The 26478-nt window shown below is 56.8% G+C and overlaps 1 protein-coding gene across 8 annotated transcripts; it reads right to left on the reverse strand.

Moving 5' to 3' along the window:
• Positions 1-10667: 10667 nt before the first annotated feature.
• LOC140398911 (uncharacterized) lies at positions 10668-21352 on the reverse strand. Of its 8 annotated transcripts, none has more exons than XM_072487883.1 (2): positions 20326-21352; positions 10668-20235 (listed from the first exon to the last, which is right to left on the reverse strand). In XM_072487883.1, exons 1-2 carry the CDS (start codon positions 21025-21027, stop codon positions 10819-10821), a joined length of 10119 nt encoding a protein of 3372 aa, XP_072343984.1. In that variant the 5' UTR covers positions 21028-21352; the 3' UTR covers positions 10668-10818. The 8 variants fall into 8 exon arrangements, with proteins under 8 accessions (XP_072343984.1, XP_072343989.1, XP_072343985.1 ...); XM_072487888.1 differs by having other exon boundaries at positions 10668-19659; positions 20200-21352; XM_072487884.1 differs by having other exon boundaries at positions 10668-19569; positions 19714-21352.
• Between the last annotated feature and the right edge of the window lie 5126 nt (positions 21353-26478).

Here is a 26478-nt window from a genome sequence, read left to right on the forward strand (position 1 = left end):
ATTTAGCTTGGCCAATACTCCCACGCTGCACATCTTTGGGTTGTGGGTGAGAACCACGCGGCCACGGAGCGAATGTGCAAACTCCACACGGACAGTAACCCGGGACCAGGCTCGAACCCAGGTATTTGGCACCGTGAGGCAGCAAGACTAACACTGTGCCATTATGCCCCTCGGAGGGGTCAGGTGTTAACTAACTATATTCACTGCATATTTCATATTTGTTCTAGTTATAAATGAACAATAATTGTGTTTCAACTTACAAACCTGGTGACTGTAATTACTGGGCAGCCGAGGGCCAAATATTTCGGGGAAAGAATTATTGGTTCATTTACTTCTGTCTGACTCCAGGGCACGTGGGGCTTGAATTGACCGCGCACTTGCCAAGGGTGATGTAATAGTATGTATAGGTCTTCTGCCGCGAGTGGGTTGCATTCCTGCCTCTGAGCCAAAGGTTCTGGGTTTGAGTCCTGCCCCTGCCTTGGTGGCTGAGGAAGGTGCGTTCATAAGGTAGTTAAACAGGTTGAGTGTGTCAACCTGCAAATCCTTTCGAACATGCCAATGCCTGGCGGTAAGTGTTCATAACGCAGAGTGGGAGAGACCCCTAATCAGCCACGCTTGATGTGGAGTGGAGCCCCTCAAATCTGGCGACAGACTTGAATTGTCGAATCTCTACAGTGCAGGAGGAGGCTGTTTGGCCCATCAAGTCTGCACCAACCCTCCAAAAGAGCACTCTATCTGGACCCACTCCTCCACCCTATTCCCGTAACCCCCATGCATTGATCACAACCAATCTATCTAACCTGCATATCTATGGACTGGGAGAAAACCAGAGCACCCAGAGGAAACCCACGGGGAGAACGTGCAGACGCCACACAGACAGTCACCCAAGGCTGGAATCAAACCCGGTCCCTGGCGCCGTGACCCATCAACACTCATAGAACGGCCAAGACATCCTTCCAGAAGACACCTGATAAAGTAGCTCATGAGGGACTGTCAACAAATGATGAAGGTCACAACACTGAAGGGAAATTACTGAGCCAGTTAGTGATAGGAACACTAATAGACAGGATGTGGTCTACAAGGATCTGTTTCGGGGCCAGAATCTGATAACTCTGAAAAAAATGCTGATGAGAAGCCAGCTGCCTCTCTGGAAAAGCTGTGGGTAAGATATACTGCTGAACTACAAAGAAGATCATTACCATCTGTAGACCAGAGACATTCATACTGTGAAGAACGTGCACTACAGTACTCATCATCTGAAGCAAGGATTCTTATTTTTTTGACCTTAATCCTTATTATTTTACCCCTCTCCACGCCTCTGTGTTAGTCTGTCTTCTGTTTGTGGGTAGTGGGAAGGGCAGTTCAAGTGGGAGTAAGGTATGAGCTCATCATTAACTAGCTGTATTTACCGTGTATCGCATTTGCTCTTTTTATAAATAAACAGCAATTGTGTTTAAACTTACAAAGATTTCGGAAATTTTTAATAAGAATTATTGGTTAATTCACTTGTGTTGTGACTCTGGCGCCTGTGGGGCTGGCATTGACCGTGCACAGGCCCAGGATAGCGTACCAAATATCTGGAATTACAAAGTCTATTACAAAGAATTACGATGGCCACAAAACTGTTGTCGATTGTCTTAAAAGCCCATCTGGTTCACTAATTCGCGAAAGAAATCTGCCGTCCTCACCCGGTCTGGCCTACATGTGACTCCAGACCCCACACACAGCGAGTGGCCCCTCTGAAATGGACTAACAAGTCACTCAGTTCAAGGGCAATCAGGCATGGATGTGTGTGTGTGTGTGTGTGTGTCTGGAGTCACATTGTAGGCCAGGCTGAATAAGGATGGCAGATTTACCCCCGTATAGGGGCTGCAGCATCAGAGGGATATGTCACTGAAGTTGGCAGGGCAGGTTGAGAGGGTGGTTAAAGCAAACAGTATCCTGAGCTTTATTAATAAGGGCTTAGAGGACAAGAGCAAGGAGTCGTAGCCCATTGGGCCTACACCGTCAGAACTACACTAACTTTCCGCTCATCCTACTTTCCAGCACTTGGCCTGAATGTTGTGACAATTCAAGTGCTCATCCACATACCTTTTAAATGTTGCGCAGTTTCCCACCTCTACTGCTCCCCCATGCATGCTTTTGAGACTCCCTCACAGATTATCATAGAATTTACAGCGCAGAAGGAGGCCATTCGGCCCATCGAGTCTGCACTGGCTCTTGGAAAGAGCACCCTACCCAAGGTCAACACCTCCACCCTATCCCCATAACCCAGTAACCCCGCCCAACACTGAGGGCAATTTTGGACACTAAGGGCAATTTATCATGGCCAATCCACCTAACCCACACATCTTTGGACTGTGGGAGGAAACCGGAGCACCCGGAGGAAACTCACGCAGACACGGGGAGGATGTGCAGACTCCGCACAGACAGTGACCCAAGCCGGAATCGAACCTGGGACCCTGGAGCTGTGAAGCAATTGTGCTATCCACAATGCTACCGTGCTGCCCATTTCTCCTCATATCCCCTCTAAACCTCCTGCCCCTCACATTGAAATTATATTCCCTCATTATTTGCCCTTCAACTAAGGGGAACAGCTGCTTCCTATCTACCCTGTCCATGCCCCTCGTAATCTCACACAACTCAGATCCCCCTCTCAGCCTTCTCAGCTCTAAAGAGAGCAGCAGCCTAACCAGCCTCTCTTCATAGCTCAGGAATGCTCCATCCCATGCGACACCTTGGTGAATCTCCTCTGCACTCTCGCTAGTGTGTCCTTCCTATACTGAGGTGACCAGAACTTTCACAGTAGTGTAGCTCTGACCTAACCAAAGTTGTGTACAGCTCCAACATAATCTCCCTGCTCTTATAATCTATTCCTTATAATCTGCCCTTCGAACCTCCCCTGCCACCTTCGGGGATTTGTGGACACGCACCTCAAGATCCTTCGGGTCCTATGAGCTTCCCAGTGTCTTGCCATTCATTGAGAATGTCCTTGTCTTGTTACTCCTTCCAAAGTGCATCACCTCCCACTTTTCAGGGTTATGTTGAACTCGTATAAGAGACCGGTTCAATCTCAGCTGGTGTAACGCGTCCAGTTCTGGGGTCCGCATTTTAGGAAGGAGGTAAAGGCAGAGAGAGAGAGAGAGAGCGAGAGTGCAGAAAATATTCACGAGAGCGGTTCCAGGAATGAGGGACAGTTCCGTGGGCAGAATGGGAGAAGCTGGGACTGTTTTCCTTGGAGAAGAGGAGGTTGAGAAGAGATGTGATCAAGGTTTTGGAAGCCATGAGGTCTGGGAAGGAGTAGAGAGGGAGAAGCAAGCCGTCCCCAATGGAGCGAGGATCGAGCGGGATACAGACGGGAAGCGAATGGCGAGAGAGGTGACGGAGACTCGAGGAGACACCTTTTCACGTAGCGTGCGGTTGGAATCTGGAATTGGATCTGCTGGAGAGCGCGGCAGAGGCAGGGCCCATCGAGGATTTCACGCGGGAATTAGATACTTATTTCACAAGAAACAGTGTGCAGGGTTACGAGCAGAAGGCCACTCACTAGCTGACATGCTCATTCGGACAGTGGACACATACACAACAGGCACACAACGGCTGGGCGGAAAGGTGGGGGGTGGGGGGGGGGGGGGGTGGAATGGCCTCTTCCTGCACCGTAACAATCCTGGTAAGGAGATCAATGATAGTTCCCCGGTCGCCATTTCTGAAACTAGCTTGGTAATCCAGATGTTTTCAATGGAATTTGAACTCTGCCAGCTGTCCGTAGTGGGGTTTAAACCCGTGTCCCCCTCAGACGATCAGGGCGGATTCCTGATTGAGCGACATCACCGTGTCCCGCCCAAGTCGATGCCCATTATTAACACTGTTTCCCCATTGCCGTGAGCGCGACAATCACAGCGCACAGGCTTGCTGCCAGTTTCCCCGATTGGCAGGAAACAGTGGCCGGAATTCCCCATCCGTTGGAATTCTCTTTTCCCGCCGGCAGTGCACCCCCTCCCCCGCCCCCCCCCCCCCCAACCCACCCCCGTCCCCCTCGCCCATTGACAAGTGGCAGGGGTACAAAATCCCGTCGCCAGCGAGTGGTGCGGGGCCGAGAAGCATGCGCTGGCGAAACGGTGAACCCAGCCCAACGGCGACATTATCAGCTCCAAAGAGGGCGGAAACCTGGATTCGAGAGCTGAGGATACGAGTTCAAATCTGACTGGGAAAGAATTTAAATCCAGTGACATTAAATCAGCCTGCTAATGGTTTCTTTAAAAATAATTCATTTACAGGATGTGGGTGTCGCTGGCTCTGGCCCAGCGTTCCATGCCCATCCCTAATTGCCCCTCTAGAAAGTAGCGGGTGCAAGGGTCCTTCCCGTTTATTCCCCGTTGATTCCCTTATTTTCCCTTTATTTCACATTATTTCTTTAATTTAGAATACCCAAATCATTTTTCCAATTTCAGGAGCAATTTAGTGGGGCCAATGCACCTACCCTGCACATCTTTGGGTTGTGGGGGCGAAACCCACACAGACACGGGGAGAATGTGCAAACTCCACACGGACAGTGACCCAGAGCCGGGATCCAACCTGGGATCTCAGCGCCGTGAGGCCGCAGTGCTAACCACTGTGCCACCGTGCTGCCCCTTTATTTTATTTTTGTTATTACATTCTGATCCATGGATGATTAATGGACATGTCACTTTAAGGCAAGCAGCCTGTAAGAAGCCTGCATCTTTATAGTTCAAACGGAAGAATCTGGAAGGCTGTGCTGGTTTAAACTGGTGACTGCAGACTGGCCGGCATCCGTGAGGACTGATTTGGCTGGTGGCCAAGGAATTGGCCTCAAGTGCCGTGCTCCGCCCGGTGACCGGCGGTGATTGGACCTGATCCCACTAGAATGCTTTTCAGAGCTTCAAGGGTTGAGTTTGGTTTCAGTTTGACTCCTGGGAGCCCTGAGGAAGGCCTGGTATCCTCTCCTTTCCATTTCTTTCTCCAGAAAGCTGTGTTTCTGAACTGGGAGAGAGCCTGGATGAACAGTCCAGAAATAACCAATTCTCTCTCCCGAGAGGAAAAGGGCGGAACTGACCAACTCTCTCTACAGAACGATAAAAGCCTGAACGCGAACCTCAAACTGAAAGCAAAGTTGAACAGCAATAAGGTATCTTACCAGAAGGCCTGTTGCCCGTGAGTACTGCATTTTTCTAAACTACAGGGAACATGAGTGAATGAATGAATGAATCTAAAAAGACCATTACAGGCTGCAAACCACAGACTCTAATCTGCAAGCTTGCTGTGAAGAAAGTGTGCTAAAGAACCATTATCTAAAGCAAAGATGTTTTTGGCTTTCATTCTTATTTTTCATCCCATTCCACCCCTCTGTGTTTGTCTGTCTTGTGTGTGTGTGGGTAGAGGGTAGGGCAGTTAAAGTGGGTAGTAGGTATTAGCTTGTCGTTAACCAGCTGTATTTACTATTTATTTCATGATAGTTCGTTAGAAATAAACAGCAATAGTGTTTCAAATTACAAACCTGGTGACTGTAATTACGGGGCAGCCAAGGGCCAAAGACTTTGGATATATTTATAAGAACTATTGGTTAATAAACTTATGTTGTGACTCTGGAGCCCGTGGGGCTGAAATTGACCGTGTACTAGCCCAGGGTGTCATAACAGTGGGTGAGCCGCCTTCTCATAATGCTGCAGTACCACGTGGCATAGGTACATCCACACTGCTGTTAGGGAGGGAGTTCCAGGATTTTGACCCAGCGACAGTGAAGGTACATCCGATATATTTGCGAGTCAGGATGGTGAGTGGGGGCCTCGGAGGGGTGAGCTTGCAGATGGTGGCGTTCCCAGGTACGAGCTGCCCTCGTCTTTATGGATGGTAGAGGTCGTGGGCTTGGAAGGTGCTGCATAAAGAGCCTCGGTGAGTTGCTGCAGTGCATCTTTTAGATGGTACGCACAGCTGCCACTGTGCATCGGTGGTGGAGGGAGTGAATGTTTGTGGAAGGGGAGCAATCAAGCGGGGCTGCTTTGTCCTGGATGTTGTTGAGCTTCTTGAGTGTTGTTGGAGCTGCGCTCATCCAGGCAAGTGGGGAGTTTCCATCGCACTCCTGACTTGTGCCTTGGAGAGGGTGGACAGGCTTTGGGGGGTCAGGAGCTGAGAAATCGCTGACTGTCAGATAACACCTTGCTTTTGGAAAGTGTCTGTAAGATAACCCCAAACCACCTTCCCCAAATCATTACCAGTCATAATTTATAACTGAGACACATAAGGAGATATTTCGGACAAGAGACTAAAGACTCGGTCAAAGAGGCCAGTTTGAAGGAATGTCTGAAGGGAGGCGAGACAGAGAGACACACACACACAGGGAGACAGACAAAGAGAAAGGCGGAGAGGTTTAGGAAAGGAATAGGGAGAGTTGTCGGGGTCGGAGGTGGTTACAGGGATAGGGAAGGTTGTAGGGGCTGGAGGAGGTTGCAGAGATAGGGAGGGTTGTAGGGGCTGGAGGAGGTTACAGAGATAGGGAGGGTGTAGGGTCTGGAGGAGGTTACAGAGATAGGGAGGGTTGTGGGGTGGAGTTTACAGAGATAGGGAGGGTTGTAGGGGCTGGAGGTTGTAACAGGGTTAGTGAGGGTTGTTGGGGCTGGAGGTGGTTACAGAGATGGGAGATTTGTAGGAGGCTGGAGGAGCATACAGAGTTCGGAGATTTGTAGGGGCTGGACAAGGTTACAGAGAAATGGAGGTGTGCAGGAGCTAGAGGAGGTTACAGAGATGGGCGGGTTATAGGGGGCTGGAGGAGTTTACAGAGTTCGGAGGTGTGTAGGGGCTGGAGGAGGTTGCAGAGATGGGAGGGTTGTAGGGGATGGAGGAGGTTACAGAGGAATGGAGGTGTGCAGGGGCTGGAGGAGGTTACAGAGATAGGGAGGGTTGTAAGGGCTGGAGGAGGTTACAGAGGTAGGGAGGGCTGTAGGGGCTGGTAGAGTTTACAGAGATAGGGAGGGTTGTAGGGGCTGGAGGAGGTTACAGAAATATGGAGGGTTGTAGAGGCTGGAGGAGGTTACAGAGATAGGGAGGATTTGTAGAGACTGGAGGAGGTTATAGTGATAGGGAGGATTTTTGGGGGGGCAGAGGAGGTTACAGAGATAGGGAGAGTTTTAGTGGCTGGTAGAGTTTACAGAGAAACGGAGGTTTGCAGGGGCTGGAGGAAGTTACAGAGATAGGGAGGATTTGTAGAGATTGGAGGAGGTTATAGAGATAGGGAGGCCATGGAGAAATTTGAAAGCAAGGGGAGCACCTTATAAAGTCAGGCCATCTCTGGGCAGTGTGGATTAGCAAACATGGAGGTGTAAGAGGTGAGGAGAAACCTGGCGGTAAGGAATTGGTTGAGGTGAGGACTGTGGTGAAGGGGAGCTTGGTGGCATCAACAAAACATTGGGTGAAGGGCCAGTCATCCCATTTTGCACAGAGTGTAGCCACCATGTTCCCGCGGGTGTAAAGCTCCCACGACACTGACTTACACAGTGGGTCAGCTCCAAACGTTGATGGAGCAGCCCAAAGTGCAGTACCCTGATCGTCCAGATGAGTGCCACTTTCCAAAGAGAACGTGCACGCATTGACCTATAACGGGGCTTCAAACCACCTGAAGGTGAGAGATTTACCTTTTTAGTTTCCGCCTGAAGAGGAGTGTGATTTGAGAAAGAGGTTCAGCGTATCATTCCACTTCTAAGCCCCACTCAGAAATCAGTAAGGGAGAATCTAGCCATTGTGTCAGCACTGAGGGAGCGTCGCACTGTCAGAGGTCAGTGTGTAGGGGGCGCCGCACTGCCGGAGAATCTGTACTGAGGGAGCGCTGCACTGTCAGAGGGTCAGTACTGAGGGAGTGCTGCACTGTCGGAGGATCAGTACTGAGGGAGTGCTGCACTGTCAGAGGGTCAGTACTGAGGGAGTGCTGCACTGTCAGAGGGTCAGTACTGAGGGAGCGCTGCACTGTCGGAGGATCAGTACTGAGGGAGTGCTGCACTGTCGGAGGGTCAGTACTGAGGGAGTGCCGCACTGCCGGAGAATCTGTACTGAGGGAGCGCTGCACTGTCGGAGGGTCAGTACTGAGGGAGTGCTGCACTGTCGGAGGATCAGTACTGAGGGAGTGCCGCACTGTCGGAGGATCAGTACTGAGGGAGCGCTGCACTGTCGGAGGATCAGTACTGAGGGAGTGCTGCACTGTCGGAGGATCAGTACTGAGGGAGTGCTGCACTGTCGGAGGATCAGTACTGAGGGAGCGCTGCACTGTCGGAGGATCAGTACTGAGGGAGTGCTGCACTGTCGGAGGGTCAGTACTGAGGGAGTGCTGCACTGTCGGAGGATCAGTACTGAGGGAGTGCTGCACTGTCAGAGGGTCAGTACTGAGGGAGTGCTGCACTGTCAGAGGGTCAGTACTGAGGGAGTGCTGCACTGTCAGAGGTCAGTGTGTAGGGGGCGCCGCACTGCCGGAGAATCTGTACTGAGGGAGCGCTGCACTGTCGGAGGATCAGTACTGAGGGAGTGCTGCACTGTCAGATGGTCAGTACTGAAGGAGTGCTGCACTGTCGGAGGATCAGTAATGAGGGAGTGCTGCACTGTCAGAGTGTCAGTACTGAGGGAGTGCTGCACTGTCGGAGGATCAGTACTGAGGGAGTGCTGCACTGTCAGAGGGTCAGTGCTGAGGGAGCGCCGCACTATCGGAGGGTCAGTGCTGAGGGAGCGCTGTACTGTCAGAGGGTCAGTGCTGAAGGAGAGCTGCACTGTCGGAGGTTCAGTGCTAAGGGAGCGCCGCACTGTCAGAGGGTCAGTACTGAGGGAGTGCTGCACTGTCAGAGGGTCAGTACTGAGGGAGTGCTGCACTGTCGGAGGGCAGTACTGAGGGAGCACCACACCATCAGAGGGTCAGTATTGAAGGAGTGCTGCACTGTCGGAGGGCAGACTTGAGGGAGCGCCGCACCATCAGAGGGTCAGTACTGAGGGAGTGCCGCATCGTCGGAGGGTCAGTACTGAGTCAGCACCCTACAGTCAGAGGGCCAGTGCTGCTGGAGCACCACACTATCAGAGGGTTAGTGCTGAGGGAGCGCCACATTATCGGAGGGTCAGTGCTGGGGGAGCGCCACACTGTCACAGGGTCAGTGCTGAGAGAGCGCCGCACTGTCGGAGGATCAGTTCCCAGAGAGCACCACACTGTCGGAGGGTCAGTGTTGAGGGAGCGCCGCACTGTCACATGGTCAGTAACAAGGGAGCAACACACTGTCGGAGGGTCAGTACTGAGGGATTAGCCCTGAAGGAGTGCTACACTGTCAGAGGGTCAGTGCTGAGGAAGCGCCGCACCAACGGAGGGTCAGTACTGAGGGTGCTCCGCACTGTCGGAGGGTCAGTGCTGAGAGAGCGCTACACTGTTAAAGGTTCAGTACTGAGAGAGCGCCACACTGTCAGAGGGTCAGTGCTGAGGGAGTGCCGCACTGTCAGAGGGTCAGTGCTGAGGGAGTGCCGCACTGTCAGAGGGTCAGTACTGAGGGAGTGCCGCACTGTCAGAGGGTCAGTGCTGAGGGAGTGCCGCACTGTCAGAGGGTCAGTGCTGAGGGAGTGCTGCATGTTGGGGGCTCACTACTGTGTGAATGCGGATAATTTGAGGTGTATTTCTATCTCTGCTTGCTTGATGCAATATTATCTGGGTCATTTGTTGCTCTGTGCTTATGGGAGCTTACTGTGGGTAAATTGGCCGCATTTGTCCAGTGAGCACAGTTCAGAAGAAGCACATTATTGGCTGGGCAGATCTCGGGACATTTTGCAAGGTGCTGCATAAAATGTTTTCCCAGTTAATTACAAAGAAGTCAGCTCCCGAACCAACCGTTGACGTGATGAAATGTAATTGAAAGGATGCTTAAAATGGGTCCGAGAATGTAGGGTGCCAACACATTCTGTGGAGGGAGAGAGAGAGAGAAAAACACAGCAAATGTTTTGGATAAGTTACCTCGCCTTCCACCCCCCCCCCCCCCCCCCCCCACCTTTTGTTAAATGCCCATCTGCAGTGCTGTGGAATCGCAGAACTGCATCTCACCCAGAAAGCTGAGAATTCCTGGGCATATAGCGGGTTGAGGGGGAGTGGGGTTTGGGGCTGTGGAGGGGAGTGTGCGCAGGGGAGAGTGAACAGGGCCGCATTTCATTCATGTGCTCATCAAATTCTGTCCACAGAGCATGGGAGACATGCTGTCGAAGGTTTTCGCCTGAAGGGTGGTGCAAGATTTGCCGAATTTCAACAACTGACACTGCGCACGAGCCTGGGCACCGATTAGTTGGCCACAGTCAGCTGCGACTGATCAAGGCGTTGCCCGGGCGAATGCGCCGCGAGCGATTGCCCGCCTGCTGTTCTTCACAGCGAAAGGAAAAGGCCTGGACATGTTGCTTTTGTTTGCAGAGCTAGCAATGAAATGGCACGGTGGGCCGGATGGAGTGCTTTTCCTAGCTCTGCGATCTGCGACCTTAACCGTGTGTGCACACGAGGTGGTGTGTGTCTGTCTCTCTCCCCCCTCTCTCGGTCTTTCTCTCTCACTCTCTCCAGATAAATCCTGCATTTTCCCTTTCTGATATCCAGCAGGTCTTGTAGCTCGCCCACGTTCCCGTCCTCCCACCTTCAGACTGCAAAGACACCGGAGCCGTTTTGTAGAGATGTTGGGTTTTTTAGTTTTATTTCAAATACAGGCAAATGAAGCTATCCCTTCCGGTACAGTATTAAAGAGCGCAGCCTGGGTCAAGTCAGGATGAGTGCAGGCTTCCCCCAGGCTTGTGCTTGCTTGCTAATAGTTAATCCTATTTCTCCTTTCTTCCCTTATCCTCTCTCTTCTTCTTCAATCCGGCTGTCCGACTCCGATCTACCGATGGTGTCCGCCACGTCCAGGTGTACTCGCGGAAGGCGTTATGGAAAGCCGGGTTTCGCATGATGGGCCGGAACTTCTTCTCGTAGTACTGGCGGTTGGCCAGCAAGTTGCGACTGTACTCCTCCGTCTTCTCCTTCGCCCTCTCGCGCAGCACCTGACTGCCCGAGCTGGCCACCTGCCGGACAGCCTTGCCAGGCGATGCTGACCTCCTGGGCTTGGGCTTGGGACTGGCCAGCTTGGGCAGCTTGGGGGGAGGCGTGTGCCTGGAGGTCTGCGTTGACTGCTGCTGGAAGGTGGTCGGCCGGCTGGACCCGGCGCTGTGGGGGACTGGGGTTTTGCTGGCTGACCGGTGCTTGCGCGGCACCTTCGGCCTGAAACCCTCCAGCTTTGCCTGGTAGTAAGTGGTGAGGGTGTCCCTGGTCTTCCTTCCAATCAGTGGCTCGTCGATGACCCGCAGGAGGACCTCGAAGGGCATGACATCCGGGGACAGGGCATGGCCAGCTTCAAGGTGCTGCGGGTTGAGGTACTGTGCAAAGGTGCCCGTGTCTGACATGATGGTGAGGAAGTCATGGAAATCCACAGGCTTGCCACGGTTGACTGCTGTACACTTCAGTTCGTTGGGTACAAAGGGATTCCACGTGGGGATCTTCATCTGCTTCATCATGGTGACCAAGGCCGTGACGTCGATGCACTCATCGCTGTTGGTTGCGAAGATCTGGAAGACCTCGCGAAACGCTGTGATCTGCTCAGGCTTCAGGGTTGCCTCCTTGTAGTGCTCGTCCGGCCCTAGGATGTCCAGGTACTGGATCAGGCTGTACACTGACACCCCCAGGAATGTGCTGTCTCCTATGCTGGGGCAAGCTCCTTTAGTATCCTTCTTTGTCTTCAGCTTAGCTCCTTTCTTCTTCCTGTAGAAGTACTCGATGATGCGGGCGGTCGCGTCCTCCGAGATGATGTGGGCGCCCAAGAGCTTGGCGAGGATCTCGAAGAATATTGTGTTATCCAAGTACCCCTTCTGCAGTTCCGAATCGTCGCTGCTGTTCGGGAGCTCCGAGAAGAACTGGGTGAAGAGTTCGGTGTTGGTCATGGTGTTCACAAAATCCTCGAAGCCCACCTTGTTATCGCCGTCCGCGTCGAGCCGCCTGAACGTCTCCCGGGCCTTGGCCTCGCCCGTGGAAAAGTTCTCCTTCTTCAGCAGGAACTGGTAACTGGCAAAATTGATGGGGCCCCCAGCCATTTCCACCAGCATGTCGTAGATCTGGCGGAACTCCTGGTGCTGCTCCGGCGACAGGGGCGGCTCTTGCTTAGAATCCGGCCTCTTCTCCGTCTCCTGCTCCTTAGCCGACTTTTTCGATACCCCTTTCTCTTTGGCCTGTTTCTTTGTTGCCCCTTTCTCTTTTGACACTCCTTTATCTTTCACTGATCCCCGTGACCTCTCTTTCACCGACCCCTCATCCTTTACCGATGTCTCAGACTTTATTGATCCCTCAGATCTTGTCGATCCCTCATCCTTTCCCTTGGATACCTTTAACTTTGCTTTCTCTTTACCCGACGCCTTTTCCTTCGCCTTCTCCTTTGTCGGTGACTTTGATTTTGGCGACACCTCCCCCTTTGCCTCCCCTTTCGCCCTTCTCTGTTCCTTCAGTGTTTCCAACTCCCTTCTGGACTGCTGCAGGTGCCTTTCGCATGTGTCTGGGGACATGCGTTCCGTCGTGTCGTCCTCCACAATCTTCCCCATCTTCTCCATCATTTTCTCGAACATTCGCTGGCCCTCCTCCACCACCAGGTCGACCATCCGCTCAATCTTCTTCTCCGGCACATCTTCCATCATTGCCAACTCCTCCATGATCTTCTCCACCTTTTCCACCACGTTTTCCACCACCTTTTCCACCACCTTCACCATTTTATCCTTCTCTCCGAACTTGTTCTTTCCGACAGCCACCATCTTCTCTATTGCCTTCTCCATTACCCGATCCACAACACCTTCCACCACTCTCACTACCATCTTTATCACACTGTCCATCCTCTCCGTTTTCCTCTCACCCTCTGCACCCCTCTCTTCAACTTTCCTCATCTCTTCATCCTTTCTTTTGGCTGTGATCTCCTCCACGGCCGCCTTCTCTTCTTTCACAGGCATCTGTTCTGGTTCCTTTACGACTTCTTTCACTTCTTCTTTCTCCACCTCTTTCGCCTCCACTACTGCTTCCTCTACTGGTTTCTCTTCCTCTGCTGGTTTCTCTTCCTCTGCTGGTTTCTCTTCCTCTGCTGGTTTCTCTTCCTCTGCTGGTTTCTCTTCCTCTGCTGGTTTCGCCTCCTCTGCTGGTTTCTCTTCCTCCGCTGGTTTCGCCTCCTCTGCTGGTTTCTCTTCCTCTACTGCCACCTCTTCCTCCGCTGGTTTCTCTTCCTCGACAGGTTTCTCTTCCTCTGCTGCCACCTCTTCCTCTGCCGGCTTCTCTTCCTCTGCTGGCTTCTCTTCTGCTGCAACCTCTTCCTCTGCCGGTTTCGCTTCCTCTGCTGCCACCTCTTCCTCTGCCGGCTTCTCTTCCTCTGCTGGCTTCTCTTCCTCTGCTGCCACCTCTTCCTCTGCCGGCTTCTCTTCCTCTGCTGGCTTCTCTTCCTCTGCTGGCTTCTCTTCCTCTGCTGCCACCTCTTCCTCTGCCGGCTTCTCTTCCTCTGCTGGCTTCTCTTCTGCTGCAACCTCTTCCACTGCCGGCTTCTCTTCCTCTACTGCCACCTCTTCCTCTGCTGGTTTCTCTTCCTCTGCTGCAACCTCTTCCTCTGCCGGCTTCTCTTCCTCTGCTGCCGCCACTTCCTCTGCCGGCTTCTCTTCTGCTGCAACCTCTTCCTCTGCCGGTTTCTCTTCCTCTGCTGCCCCCTCTTCCTCTGCCGGCTTCTCTTCCTCTGCCGGCTTCTCTTCCTCTGCTGCCACCTCTTCCTCTGCTGGTTTCTCTTCCTCTGCTGCAACCTCTTCCTCTGCCGGCTTCTCTTCCTCTGCTGCCGCCTCTTCCTCTGCCGGCTTCTCTTCCTCTGCTGGCTTCTCTTCCTCTGCCGGCTTCTCTTCCTCTGCTGCCACCTCTTCCTCTGCCGCCTTCTCTTCCTCTGCTGCCCCCTCTTCCTCTGCCGGCTTCTCTTCCTCTGCCGGCTTCTCTTCCTCTGCTGCCACCTCCTCCTCTGCCGGCTTCTCTTCCTCTGCTGCCACCTCTTCCTCTGCCGGCTTCTCTTCCTCTGCTGCCACCGCTTCCTCTGCTGGCTTCTCTTCCTCCGCTGCCACCTCTTCCTCTGCTGGCTTCTCTTCCTCTGCTGCCGCCTCTTCCTCTGCCGGCTTCTCTTCCTCTGCTGCCACCTCTTCCTCTGCCGGCTTCTCTGCTTCCTCTGCTGGTTTCTCTTCCTCTGCTGCCACCTCCTCCTCTGCTGGTTTCTCCTCCTCTGCCACCTTCTCTTCCTCTGCTGCCGCCTCTTCCTCTGCCGGCTTTTCTTCCTCTGCTGGTTTCTCTGCTTCCTCTGCTGGTTTCTCAGGTTCTGCTTCCAGCTCTGCTACTCTCTCTGCAATCTCTTCTTCTCCTTCACCTAATTCTTTTGCCTTCTTCTCTGCTGGTCGTTTACACACTTCGCCAGTTAATGACGATATTGATGCAGTTAGTGTTTCAGATATCCCGCCTGTCACCTCCTCTCCCAGTTCATAATCCCGCAGTTCACATATTTCTGCTTCAGCGCCTTCCACTTTCAACTCTTTTGCAATGGCCTCTCCTTCTACTGCCACTCTCTCTTCTGGTGGCTTCTCTTCCACTGCCACTCCCTCTACTTCTGCTGCCACCTCTTCCTCTGCCACGCCCTCTTCTTCTGGTGGCTTCTCTTCCTCTGCTGCCCGCTCTTCCACTGCCACCCCCTCTTCCTCTGGTGGCTTCTCCTCCTCTGCCCCCCCCTCTTCTGCTGCTGCACCCTCTTCCTCTGCTGGTTTCTCCTCCTCTGCTACCCCCTCTTCCTCTGCTGGTTTCTCCTCCTCTGCTACACCCTCTTCTTCTGTAGGTTTCTCCTCCTCAGCTACCCCCTCTTCCTCTGCTGGTTTCTCTTCCTCTGCTGCGCCCTCTTCCTCTGCTGGTTTCTTTTCCTCTGCTGCGCCCTCTTCCTCTGCTGGTTTCTCCTCCTCTGCCACCCCCTCTTCTTCTGTAGGTTTCTCCTCCTCAGCTACCCCCTCTTCCTCTGCTGGTTTCTCTTCCACTGCCGCGCCCTCTTCCTCTGCTGGTTTCTCTTCCTCTGCTGCGCCCTCTTCCTCTGCTGGTTTCTCTTCCTCTGCTGCGCCCTCTTCCTCTGCCGGTTTCTCCTCCTCAGCTACCCCCTCTTCTTCTACAGGTTTCTCTTCCTCTGCTGCCACCTCTTCCTCTGCTGGTTTCTCCTCCTCAGCTACCCCCTCTTCCTCTGCTGGCTTCATCTCCTCTGCCACCCCCTCCTCTTCTGCAGGTTTCTCCTCTGTCACTATTTCTTCCTCAGCTGCCTTCTCCTCCTGCTCTACCTTCTCCATTTCCTCTACAGCCTTCTCCTCATCTTCTGGCCCTTTTTCTTCCATCTTTTCTGCTTTTTCTTTGTCCTCTATCTCTATTTGATCATGTTTCTCTGCTGCCTCTTTATCTTCGCCTTTTTCTGCCTCCTTTTCACTCTTCTCCACCAATGGCCGTTCACATACCTCTTCAATTGATGATGATGCGGTTGTTACCAAACCTGATTGTGACACACCCCACTCCTCACTCAGGTCATCCTGCAGCTCACAGACATCTTTTGGAGATTCTGCCCTCATTTTTTCTTCAGCCTCCTTTTCCACCACCTCTATCTCCTCTTTTTTTCCCTCCGCTTCCTCACTCCCTAACTGAATTCCGCCTGGTATTGGCACAAATCCCTCTCTTTCCATCACTTCACTTGCCTTTCGTTGGGCTTCCTCATCCATCCTCGCCTCCATCGGTCCTTCCTCTTTCACCTCCTCCTCTGTCTTTCCCACTATCTCTTCTTCCATCTGCTTTTCTTCCTCTGCTGCCGCCTCTTCCTCTGCCGGCTTCTCTTCCTCTGCTGCCCCCTCTTCCTCTGCTGGCTTCTCTTCCTCTGCTGCCCCTTCTTCCTCTGCCGGCTTCTCTTCCTCTGCTACCACCTCTTCCTCTGCCGGTTTCTCTTCCTCTGCCGGCTTCTCTTCCTCTGCTGCCCCCTCTTCCTCTGCCGGCTTCTCTTCCTCTGCTGTCACCTCCTCCTCTGCTGCCACCTCTTCCTCTGCTGCCACCTCTTCCTCTGCCGGCTTCTCTTCCTCTGCCGGCACCTCTTCCGCTGCTGCCACCTCTTCCTCTGCTGCCACCTCTTCCTCTGCTGCCACCTCTTCCTCTGCTGCTACCTCTTCCTCTGCTGGCTTCTCTTCCTCTGCTGCTACCTCTTCCTCTGCTGCCACCTCTTCCTCTGCCGGTTTCTCTTCCTCTGCTGGCTTCTCTTCGTCTGCTGCCACCTCTTCCTCTGCCGGTTTCTCTTCCTCTGCTGCCCCCTCTTCCTCTGCCGGCTTCTCTTCCTCAGCTGCCACCTCTTCCCCTGCTGCCACCTCTTCCTCTGCCGGTTTCTCTTCCTCTGCTGCCACCTCTTCCTCTGCCGGCACCTCTTCCTCTGCTGCCACCTCTTCCTCTGCTGGCTTCTCTTCCTCTGCTGCCACCTCTTCTCCTGCTGCCACCTCTTCCTCTGCCGGTTTCTCTTCCTCTGCCGGCACCTCTCCCTCTGCTGCCACCTCTTCCTCTGCTGGCTTCTCTTCCTCTGCTGCCACCTCTCCCTCTGCCGGTTTCTCTTCCTCTCCTGCCACCTCTTCTTCTGCTGCCACCTCTTCCTCTGCCGGCTTCTCTTCCTCTGCTGGTTTCTCTTCCTCTGCTGCCACCTCTTCTTCTGCTGCCACCTCTACCTCTGCCGGCTTCTCTTCCTCTGCCGGTTTCTCTTCCTCTGCTGCCGCCTCTTCCTCTGCCGGCTTCTCTTCCTCTGCTGCCACCTCTTCCTCTGCCGGCACCTCTTCCTCTGCTGGCTTCTCTTCCTCTGCTGCCACCTCTTCCTTTGCCGGTTTCTCTTCCTCTGCTGCCACCTCTTCCTCTGCTGCCACCTCTTCCTCTGCCGGTTTCTCTTCCTCTGCTGCCACCTCTTCCTCTGCCGGCTTCTCTTCCTCTGCTGCCACCTCTTCCTCTGCTGCCACCTCTTCCTCTGCCGGCTTCTCTTCCTCTGCTGCCACCTCTTCCTCTGCCGGCTTCTCTTCCTCTGCCGGTTTCTCTTCTTCAGCTGCAAACTCCTCCTCTGCTGCCACCTCTTCCTCTGCTGCCACCTCTTCCTCTGCCGGTTTCTCTTCCTCTGCTGCCACCTCTTCCTCTGCCGGTTTCTCTTCCTCTGCTGCCACCTCTTCCTCTGCCGGTTTCTCTTCCTCTGCTGCCACCTCTTCCTCTGCTGCCACCTCTTCCTCTGCCGGTTTCTCTTCCTCTGCTGCCACCTCTTCCTCTGCCGGCTTCTCTTCCTCTGCTGCCACCTCTTCTTCTGCTGCCACCTCTTCCTCTGCCGGCTTCTCTTCCTCTGCTGCCACCTCTTCCTCTGCCGGCTTCTCTTCCTCTGCTGCCACCTCTTCCTCTGCCGGCTTCTCTTCCTCTGCCGGCTTCTCTTCCTCTGCTGCCACCTCTTCCTCTGCCGGTTTCTCTTCCTCTGCTGCCACCTCTTCCTCTGCCGGTTTCTCTTCCTCTGTCGGTTTCTCTTCCTCTGCCGGTTTCTCTTCCTCTGCTGCCGCCTCTCCCTCTGCCGGTTTCTCTTCCTCTGCTGCCACCTCTTCCTCTGCCGGTTTCTCTTCCTCTGTCGGTTTCTCTTCCTCTGCCGGTTTCTCTTCCTCTGCTGCCGCCTCTCCCTCTGCTGCCACCTCTTCCTCTGCCGGTTTCTCTTCCTCTGCTGCCGCCTCTTCCTCTGCCGGCTTCTCTTCCTCTGCTGCCACCTCTCCCTCTGCCGCCACCTCTTCCTCTGCTGCCACCTCTTCCTCTGCCGGCTTCTCTTCCTCTGCTGCCACCTCTTCCTCTGCTGCCACCTCTTCCTCTGCCGGTTTCTCTTCCTCTGCTGGTTTCTCTTCCTCTACTGCCGCCTCTCCCTCTGCCGGTTTCTCTTCCTCTGCTGCCGCCTCTTCCTCTGCTGGTTTCTCTTCCTCTGCTGCCGCCTCTCCCTCTGCCGGTTTCTCTTCCTCTGCTGCCGCCTCTCCCTCTGCCGGTTTCTCTTCCTCTGCTGCCCCCTCTCCCTCTGCCGGTTTCTCTTCCTCTGCTGCCCCCTCTCCCTCTGCCGGTTTCTCTTCCTCTGCTGCCACCTCTTCCTCTGCCGGTTTCTCTTCCTCTGCTGCCGCCTCTCCCTCTGCCGGTTTCTCTTCTTCTGCTGCCACCTCTTCCTCTGCCGGCTTCTCTTCCTCTGCTGCCGCCTCTCCCTCTGCCGGTTTCTCTTCCTCTGCTGCCACCTCTTCCTCTGCCGGTTTCTCTTCCTCTGCTGCCGCCTCTCCCTCTGCCGGTTTCTCTTCTTCTGCTGCCACCTCTTCCTCTGCCGGCTTCTCTTCCTCTGCTGCCACCTCTTCCTCTGCTGCCACCTCTTCCTCTGCCGGCTTCTCTTCCTCTGCTGCTGCCTCTCCCTCTGCTGCCGCCTCTTCCTCTGCCGGTTTCTCTTCCTCTGCTGCTGCCTCTCCCTCTGCTGCCGCCTCTTCCTCTGCCGGTTTCTCTTCCTCTGCTGCTGCCTCTCCCTCTGCTGCCGCCTCTTCCTCTGCCGGTTTCTCTTCCTCTGCTGCTGCCTCTCCCTCTGCTGCCGCCTCTTCCTCTGCCGGTTTCTCTTCCTCTGCTGCTGCCTCTCCCTCTGCTGCCGCCTCTTCCTCTGCCGGTTTCTCTTCCTCTGCTGCCGCCTCTTCCTCTGCCGGTTTCTCTTCCTCTGCTGCTGCCTCGCCCTCTGCTGCCGCCTCTTCCTCTGCCGGTTTCTCTTCCTCTGCTGCTGCCTCTCCCTCTGCTGCCGCCTCTTCCTCTGCCGGTTTCTCTTCCTCTGCTGCTGCCTCTCCCTCTGCTGCCGCCTCTTCCTCTGCCGGTTTCTCTTCCTCTGCTGCTGCCTCTCCCTCTGCTGCCGCCTCTTCCTCTGCCGGTTTCTCTTCCTCTGCTGCTGCCTCTCCCTCTGCTGCCGCCTCTTCCTCTGCCGGTTTCTCTTCCTCTGCTGCTGCCTCTCCCTCTGCTGCCGCCTCTTCCTCTGCTGGTTTCTCTTCCTCTGCTGCTGCCTCTCCCTCTGCTGCCGCCTCTTCCTCTGCCGGTTTCTCTTCCTCTGCTGCTGCCTCTCCCTCTGCTGCCGCCTCTTCCTCTGCCGGTTTCTCTTCCTCTGCTGCTGCCTCTCCCTCTGCTGCCGCCTCTTCCTCTGCTGGTTTCTCTTCCTCTGCTGCTGCCTCTCCCTCTGCTGCCGCCTCTCCCTCTGCCGGTTTCTCTTCCTCTGCTGCTGCCTCTCCCTCTGCTGCCACCTCTTCCTCTGCCGGCTTCTCTTCCTCTGCTGCCGCCTCTTCCTCTGCTGGCTTCTCTTCCTCTGCTGCCACCTCTTCCTCTGCCGGCTTCTCTTCCTCTGCTGCCGCCTCTCCCTCTGCCGGTTTCTCTTCCTCTGCTGCCACCTCTTCCTCTGCCGGCTTCTCTTCCTCTGCTGCCACCTCTTCTTCTGCTGCCGCCTCTTCCTCTGCTGGTTTCTCTTCCTCTGCTGCCACCTCTTCCTCTGCCGGTTTCTCTTCCTCTGCTGCCGCCTCTTCCTCTGCTGCAGTCTCTTCCTCTGCCGGTTTCTCTTCCTCTGCTGCCACCTCTTCCTCTGCCGGCTTCTCTTCCTCTGCTGCCGCCTCTTCCTCTGCCGGTTTCTCTTCCTCTGCTGCAGCCTCTTCCTCTGCTGCCACCTCTTCCTCTGCCGGCTTCTCTTCCTCTGCTGCCGCCTCTTCCTCTGCCGGTTTCTCTTCCTCTGCTGCAGCCTCTTCCTCTGCCGGTTTCTCTTCCTCTGCCGGCTTCTCTTCCTCTGCTGCCGCCTCTTCCTCTGCCGGTTTCTCTTCCTCTGCTGCCGCCTCTTCCTCTGCCGGCTTCTCTTCCTCAGCTGCCGCCTCTCCCTCTGCTGCCACCTCTTCCTCTGCCGGCTTCTCTTCCTCAGCTGCCGCCTCTCCCTCTGCTGCCACCTCTTCCTCTGCCGGCTTCTCTTCCTCTGCTGCCGCCTCTTCCTCTGCCGGTTTCTCTTCCTCTGCTGCCGTCTCTTCCTCTGCCGGCTTCTCTTCCTCAGCTGCCGCCTCTCCCTCTGCTGCCACCTCTTCCTCTGCCGGCTTCTCTTCCTCTGCTGCCACCTCTTCCTCTGCTGCCACCTCTCCCTCTGCTGCCACCTCTCCCTCTGCTGCCACCTCTCCCTCTGCTGCCACCTCACCCTCTGCTGCCACCTCTTCCTCTGCCGGCTTCTCTTCCTCTGCTGCCACCTCTTCCTCTGCTGCCACCTCTTTCTCTTCTGCCACCTCTTTCTCTTCTGCCACCTCTTCCTCTGCCGGCTTCTCTTCCTCTCCCTCTTTCTCTCCCTCTCCCTCTTTCTCTCCCTCTCCCTCTTTCTCTACCTCTCCCTCTTTCTCTTCCTCTGCCACTGCATCTCCCTCTTCTGGCTGTTCACCCTCTGCTTGCGGCTCCCCCTCTCCTACTTTCTCCTCCTCTCCTTCTTTGACTTCCTCACTTCCTTTTTCTTCCCCTGCTGCCTTCTCCTCCTCCGTTGGCTGCTCTTCTTGCTCCCCTGCATCTTTTTCTGCCCCTTTTCCTGCCTCATCGCCCTGCTCTTCTTCCTTTTCTTGGTCCACCTTCTCCTCCTCGGTGTCTTTGGCCATCTCGTCACTTTCTCCGCCTACCTTTTCCTCATCTTCTGGGTTCTCCGCGTTCTCTCCCTCCTCCTCTGCCTTTTGCTCATCTTCCTTGCCCTCAGTGTTGTCCTGGGCTTGTCCTGCCTCTTCGCTCGCAATGTGGTTGTCCTGTACCGATTTCTCCTCCTCTTCCTCCTGCTCCGTCTTTGCTTCACCTTGCCCGTTTTCACCCTCCATCTTCCCCTCCTCCTGTGCCGGATCCTCCACCACCCCCTCACCCTTCACATTCTCCTCCTCCATCGCTTTTCACTTGGATATCTTTTCACTTGGATATCTGCAGGGGCCTCAGAAGCGCTGCTGTCGTTGCTGGGGTTGTCCAAACTGTGGAATTCTCGTTGGCCCTTCTTCCCAGCTCGCGCCTGGCACTGGAGGATGGGTTTTAGTTTGTTTAATTCTAGGCCTCGCTTCTCAGGTCACCAAACACCGATCCCATCTGACACGAGAAAGGTCTTCTCACGAGGATATGTGGTCACAAGTGCTGGTCAGTTGGTCTTCACTCTCTGTGGAGGGGTTGTTGTCTTTGGGGCGATGGAGGGTTTGTTATTAGACTTTGTTGTTCTGCATGGTGTCCTGTCTACGTTCAGGTGGCCTTTTGTGTGAGATGCCCAAGGTCTGTGACATCACGACGGATTGTCAGTGTGTGACCCAGTGAGCATCAGCACCTGATGTCACAAGTGGCTGGCCCAACATCACCCCTCCCCCATGCAGAAGCCACCCGCACACTCGCCACTCTCCGCCCGCACACTCGCCACTCTCCGCCCGCACACTCGCCACTCTCCCCCTGCACACTCGCCACTCACCGCCCGCACACTCGCCACTCTCCGCCCACACACTGGTCACTCTCTGCCCGCACACTCGTCACACTCCGCCCGCATACTCTCCACTCTCCGCCCGCACACTCGTCACTCTCCGCCCGCACACTCGTCACTCCGCCCGCACACTCTCCAGTCTCCGCCCGCACACTCGCCACTCTCCGCCCACACACTCGTCACTCTCCGCCCGCACACTCTTCAGTCTCCGCCCGCACACTCGCCACTCTCCGCCCACACACTCGTCACTCTCCGCCCGCACACTCGCCACTCTCCGCCCGCACACTCGCCACTCCGCCCGCACACTCTCCACTCTCCCCCTGCACACTCGCCACTCTCCGCCCGCACACTGGCCACTCTCCGCCCGCACACTCGCCACTCTCCGCCCGCACACTCTCCACTCTCCCCCTGCACACTCGCCACTCTCCGCCCGCACACTCGCCACACTCCGCCCGCATACTCGCCACTCTCCGCCCGCACACTCGCCACTCTCCGCCCGCACACTCTCCACTCTCCCCCTGCACACACGCCACTCTCCGCCCGTACACTCGCCACTCTCCGCCCGCACACTCAACAACTCTCCGCCCGCACACTCTCCACTCTCCCCCTGCACACTCGCCACTCTCCGCCCGCACACTCTCAATTCTCTGCCCGCACACTCACCACTCTCCGCCCGCACACTCGCCATTCTCCGCCCGCACAATCTCCACTCTCCGCCCGCACACTCTCCACTCTCTGCCCGCACACTCGCCACTCTCTGCTCGCACGCTCGCCACTAACCGCCCGCACACACTCCACTCTCCGCCCGCACACTCTCCACTCTCCGCCAGCACACTCGCAACTCTCCGCCCGCACACTCGCCACTCTCCGCCCGCACACTCGCCACTCTCCGCCCGCACACTCGCCACTCTCCGCCCGCACACTCGCCACTCTCCGCCCGCACACTCAACAACTCTCCGCCCACACACTCTCCACTCTCCCCCTGCACACTCGCCACTCTCCACCCACACACTCACCACTCTCCGCCCGCACAATCGCCACTCTCCGCCCGCACACTCTCCACTCTCCGCCCGCACACTCTCCACTCTCCCCCTGCACACTCGCCACTCTCCGCCCGCACACTCTCCACTCTCCGCCCGCATACTCTCCACTCTCCGCCCGCACACTCGCCACTCTCCGCCCGCACACTCGCCACTCTCCAGCCGCACACTGTCCACTCTCCGCCCGCAACCTCGCCACTCTCCGCCCGCACACTCGCCACTCCCCCCGCACACTCTCCACTCTCCGCCCGCACACTCTCCACTTTCCGCCCGCACACTCGCCACTCTCCATCTTCACACTCGTCACTCTCCGCCCGCATACTCTCCACTCTCCGCCCGCACACTCTCCACTCTCCGCCCGCACACTCATCATTCTCCGCCCGCACACTCTCCACTTTCCGCCCGCACACTCACCACTCTCCGCCCACACACTCTCCACTTTCCTCCCGCACACTCGCCACTCTCCATCCGCACACTCGTCACTCTCCGCCCGCATACTCTCCACTCTCCACCCGCACACTCATCACTCTCCATCCGCACACTCGCCACTCTCTGCCCGCACACTCCACTTTCTGCCCGCACACTCTCCATTCTCCGTCCGCACACTCGCCACTCTCCATCCGCACACTCGTCACTCTCCGCCCGCATATCCTCCACTCTCCGCCCGCACACTCTCCACTCTCCGCCCGCACACTGTCCATTCTCCGCCCGCACACTCATCACTCTCCATCCGCACACTTGTCACGCTCCATCCGCACACTCGTCACTCTCCGCCCACACACTTGTCACTCTCCATCCGCACACTCGCCACTCTCTGCCCGCACACTCTCCACTTTCCATCCGCACACTCGCCACTCTCCATCCGCACACTCACCACTCTCCATCCGCACACTCTCCACTCTCCATCCGCACACTCACCACTTTCCGCCCGCACACTCACCACTGTCCGCCCACACACTCGTCACTCTCCGCCCGCACACTCTCCACTCTCCATCCGCACACTCGCCACTCTCCATCCGCACACTCTCCACTCTCCGCCCGCACACTCATCACTCTCCGCCCGCACACTCTCCAGTCTCCGCCCGCACACTCTCCACTCTCCGCCCGCACATTCTCCACTCTCCACCCGCACACTCGCCACTCTCCATCCGCACAGTCTCCACTCTCCGCCCGCACACTCATCACTCTCCGCCCGCACACTCTCCACTTTCCGCCCGCACACTCGCCACTCTCCGCCCGCACACTCTCCACTATCCGCCCGCACACTCGCCACTCTCCGCCCGCACACTCGTCACTCTCCATCCGCACACTCGTCACTCTCCATCCACACACTCGTCACTCTCCATCCACACACTCGTCACTCTCCATCCGCTCACTCGTCACTCTCCATCCGCACACTCGCCACTCTCCGCCCACACACTCGCCACTCTCCGCCCGCATACTCTCCACTCTCCGCCCGCTCACTCGTCACTCTCCATCCGCACACTCACCACTCTCCGCCCGCACACTCTCCACTCTCCGCCCGCACACTCTCCACTCTCCACTCTCCGCACGCACACTCATCACTCTCCATCCGCGCACTCGCCACTCTCCATCCGCACACTCTCCACTCTCCGCCCGCACACTCTCCACTCTCCGACCGCACACTCTCCACTCTCCGCCCACACACTCGTCACTCTCCATCCGCACACTCGTCACTCTCCACCCGCACACACGTCACTACCCACCCGCACACTCTCCACTTTCCACCCCCACACTCGCCACTCTCCGCCCGCATACTCGTCACTCTCGGCCAGCACACTCTCCACTCTCCGCCCGCACACTCTCCGCCCACACACTCGTCACTCTCCATCCGCACACTCGTCACTCTCCACCCGCACACACGTCACTCCCCACCCGCACACTCTCCACTTTCCACCCGCACACTCGCCACTCTCCGCCCGCATACTCGGCACTCTCCGCCCGAACACTCTCCACTCTCCGCTCGCACACTCTCCACTCTCCGCCCACACACTCGTCACTATCCATCCGCACACTCGTCACTCTCCACCCGCACACACGTCACTCCCCACCCGCACACTCTCCACTTTCCACCCGCACACTCGTCACTCTCCATCCGCACACTCGTCACTCTCCATCCACACACTCGTCACTCTCCATCCCCACAAGTGGCTGGCCCAACATCACCCCTCCCCCATGCAGAAGCCACCCGCACACTCGCCACTCTCCGCCCGCACACTCGCCACTCTCCGCTCACACACTCGCCACTCTCCCCCTGCACACTCGCCACTCACCGCCCACACACTCGCCACTCTCCGCCCGCACACTGGTCACCCTCTGCCCGCACACACTCCACTCTCCGCCCGCACACTCACCACTCTCCGCCCACACACTCGCCACTCTCCCCCTGCACACTCGCCACTCACCGCCCGCACACTCGCCACTCTCCGCCCACACGCTGGTCACTCTCTGCCCGCACACTCGTCACTCTCCACCCGCACACTCGTCACTCTCCGCTGGCACACTCGTCGCTCTCCGCCCGCACACTCGCCACTCTCCGCCGCACACTCCAGGCTCCGCCCGCACACTCGCCACTCTCCGCCCACACACTCGTCACTCTCCGCCCGCACACTCGCCACTCTCCGCCCGCACACTCGCGACTCCGCCCGCACACACTCCACTCTCACCCTGCACACTCGCCACTCTCCGCCCGCACACTCGCCACTCTCCGCCCGCACACTAGCCACTCTCCGCCCGCACACTCTTCACTCTCCCCCTGCACACTCGCCACTCTCCGCACGCACACTCGCCACTCTCCGCCCGCACACTCGCCACTCTCCGCCCGCACACTCGCCACTCTCCGCCCGCACACTCTCCACTCTCCCCCTGCACACTCGCCACTCTCCGCCCGCACACTCGCCACTCTCCGCCCGCACACTCAACAACTCTCCGCCCGCACACTCTCCACTCTCCCCCTGCACACTCGCCACTCTCCATCCGCACACTCGCCATTCTCCGCCCGCACACTCGCCACTCTCCGCCCGCACACTCAACAACGCTCCGCCCGCACACTCTCCACTCTCCCCCTGCACACTCTCCACTCTCCGCCCGCACACTCTCCATTCTCCGCCCGTACACTCACCACTCTCCGCCCGCACACTCGCCACTCTCCGCTCGCACGCTCGCCACTCTCCGCCCGCACACTCGCCACTCTCCGCCCGCACACTCTCCACTCTCCCCCTGCACACTCGCCACTCTCCGCCCGCACACTCGCCACTCTCCGGCCGCACACTCGCCACTCTCCGCCCGCACACTCAACAACTCTCCGCCCGCAAACTCTCCACTCTCCCCCTGCACACTCGCCACTCTCCGCCAGCACACTCGCCACTCTCCGGCCGCACACTCGCCATTCTCCGCCCGCACACTCAATAACTCTCCGCCAGCACACTCTCCACTCTCCCCCTGCACACTCGCCACTCTCCGCCCGCACACTCTCCACTCTCCACCCGCACACTCACCACTCTCCGCCCGCACAATCGCCATTCTCCGCCCGCACACTCTCCCTCTCCGCCCGCACACTCTCCACTCTCCCCCTGCACACTCGCCACTCTCCGCCCGCACACTCTCCACTCTCCGCCCGCACACTCTCCACTCTCCGCCCGCACACTCGCCACTCTCCGCCCGCACACTCGCCACTCTCCACCCGCACACTCTCCGCCCGCACACTCGCCACTCTCCGCCCGCACACTCGCCACTCCCCCCGCACACTCTCCACTCTCCGCCCGCAACCTCGCCAGTCTCCGCCCGCACACTCTCCACTCTCCGCCCGCACACTCTCCACA

Source organism: Scyliorhinus torazame, chromosome 22, assembly GCF_047496885.1.
Source record: "Scyliorhinus torazame isolate Kashiwa2021f chromosome 22, sScyTor2.1, whole genome shotgun sequence".
NCBI lineage: Eukaryota > Metazoa > Chordata > Chondrichthyes > Carcharhiniformes > Scyliorhinidae > Scyliorhinus > Scyliorhinus torazame.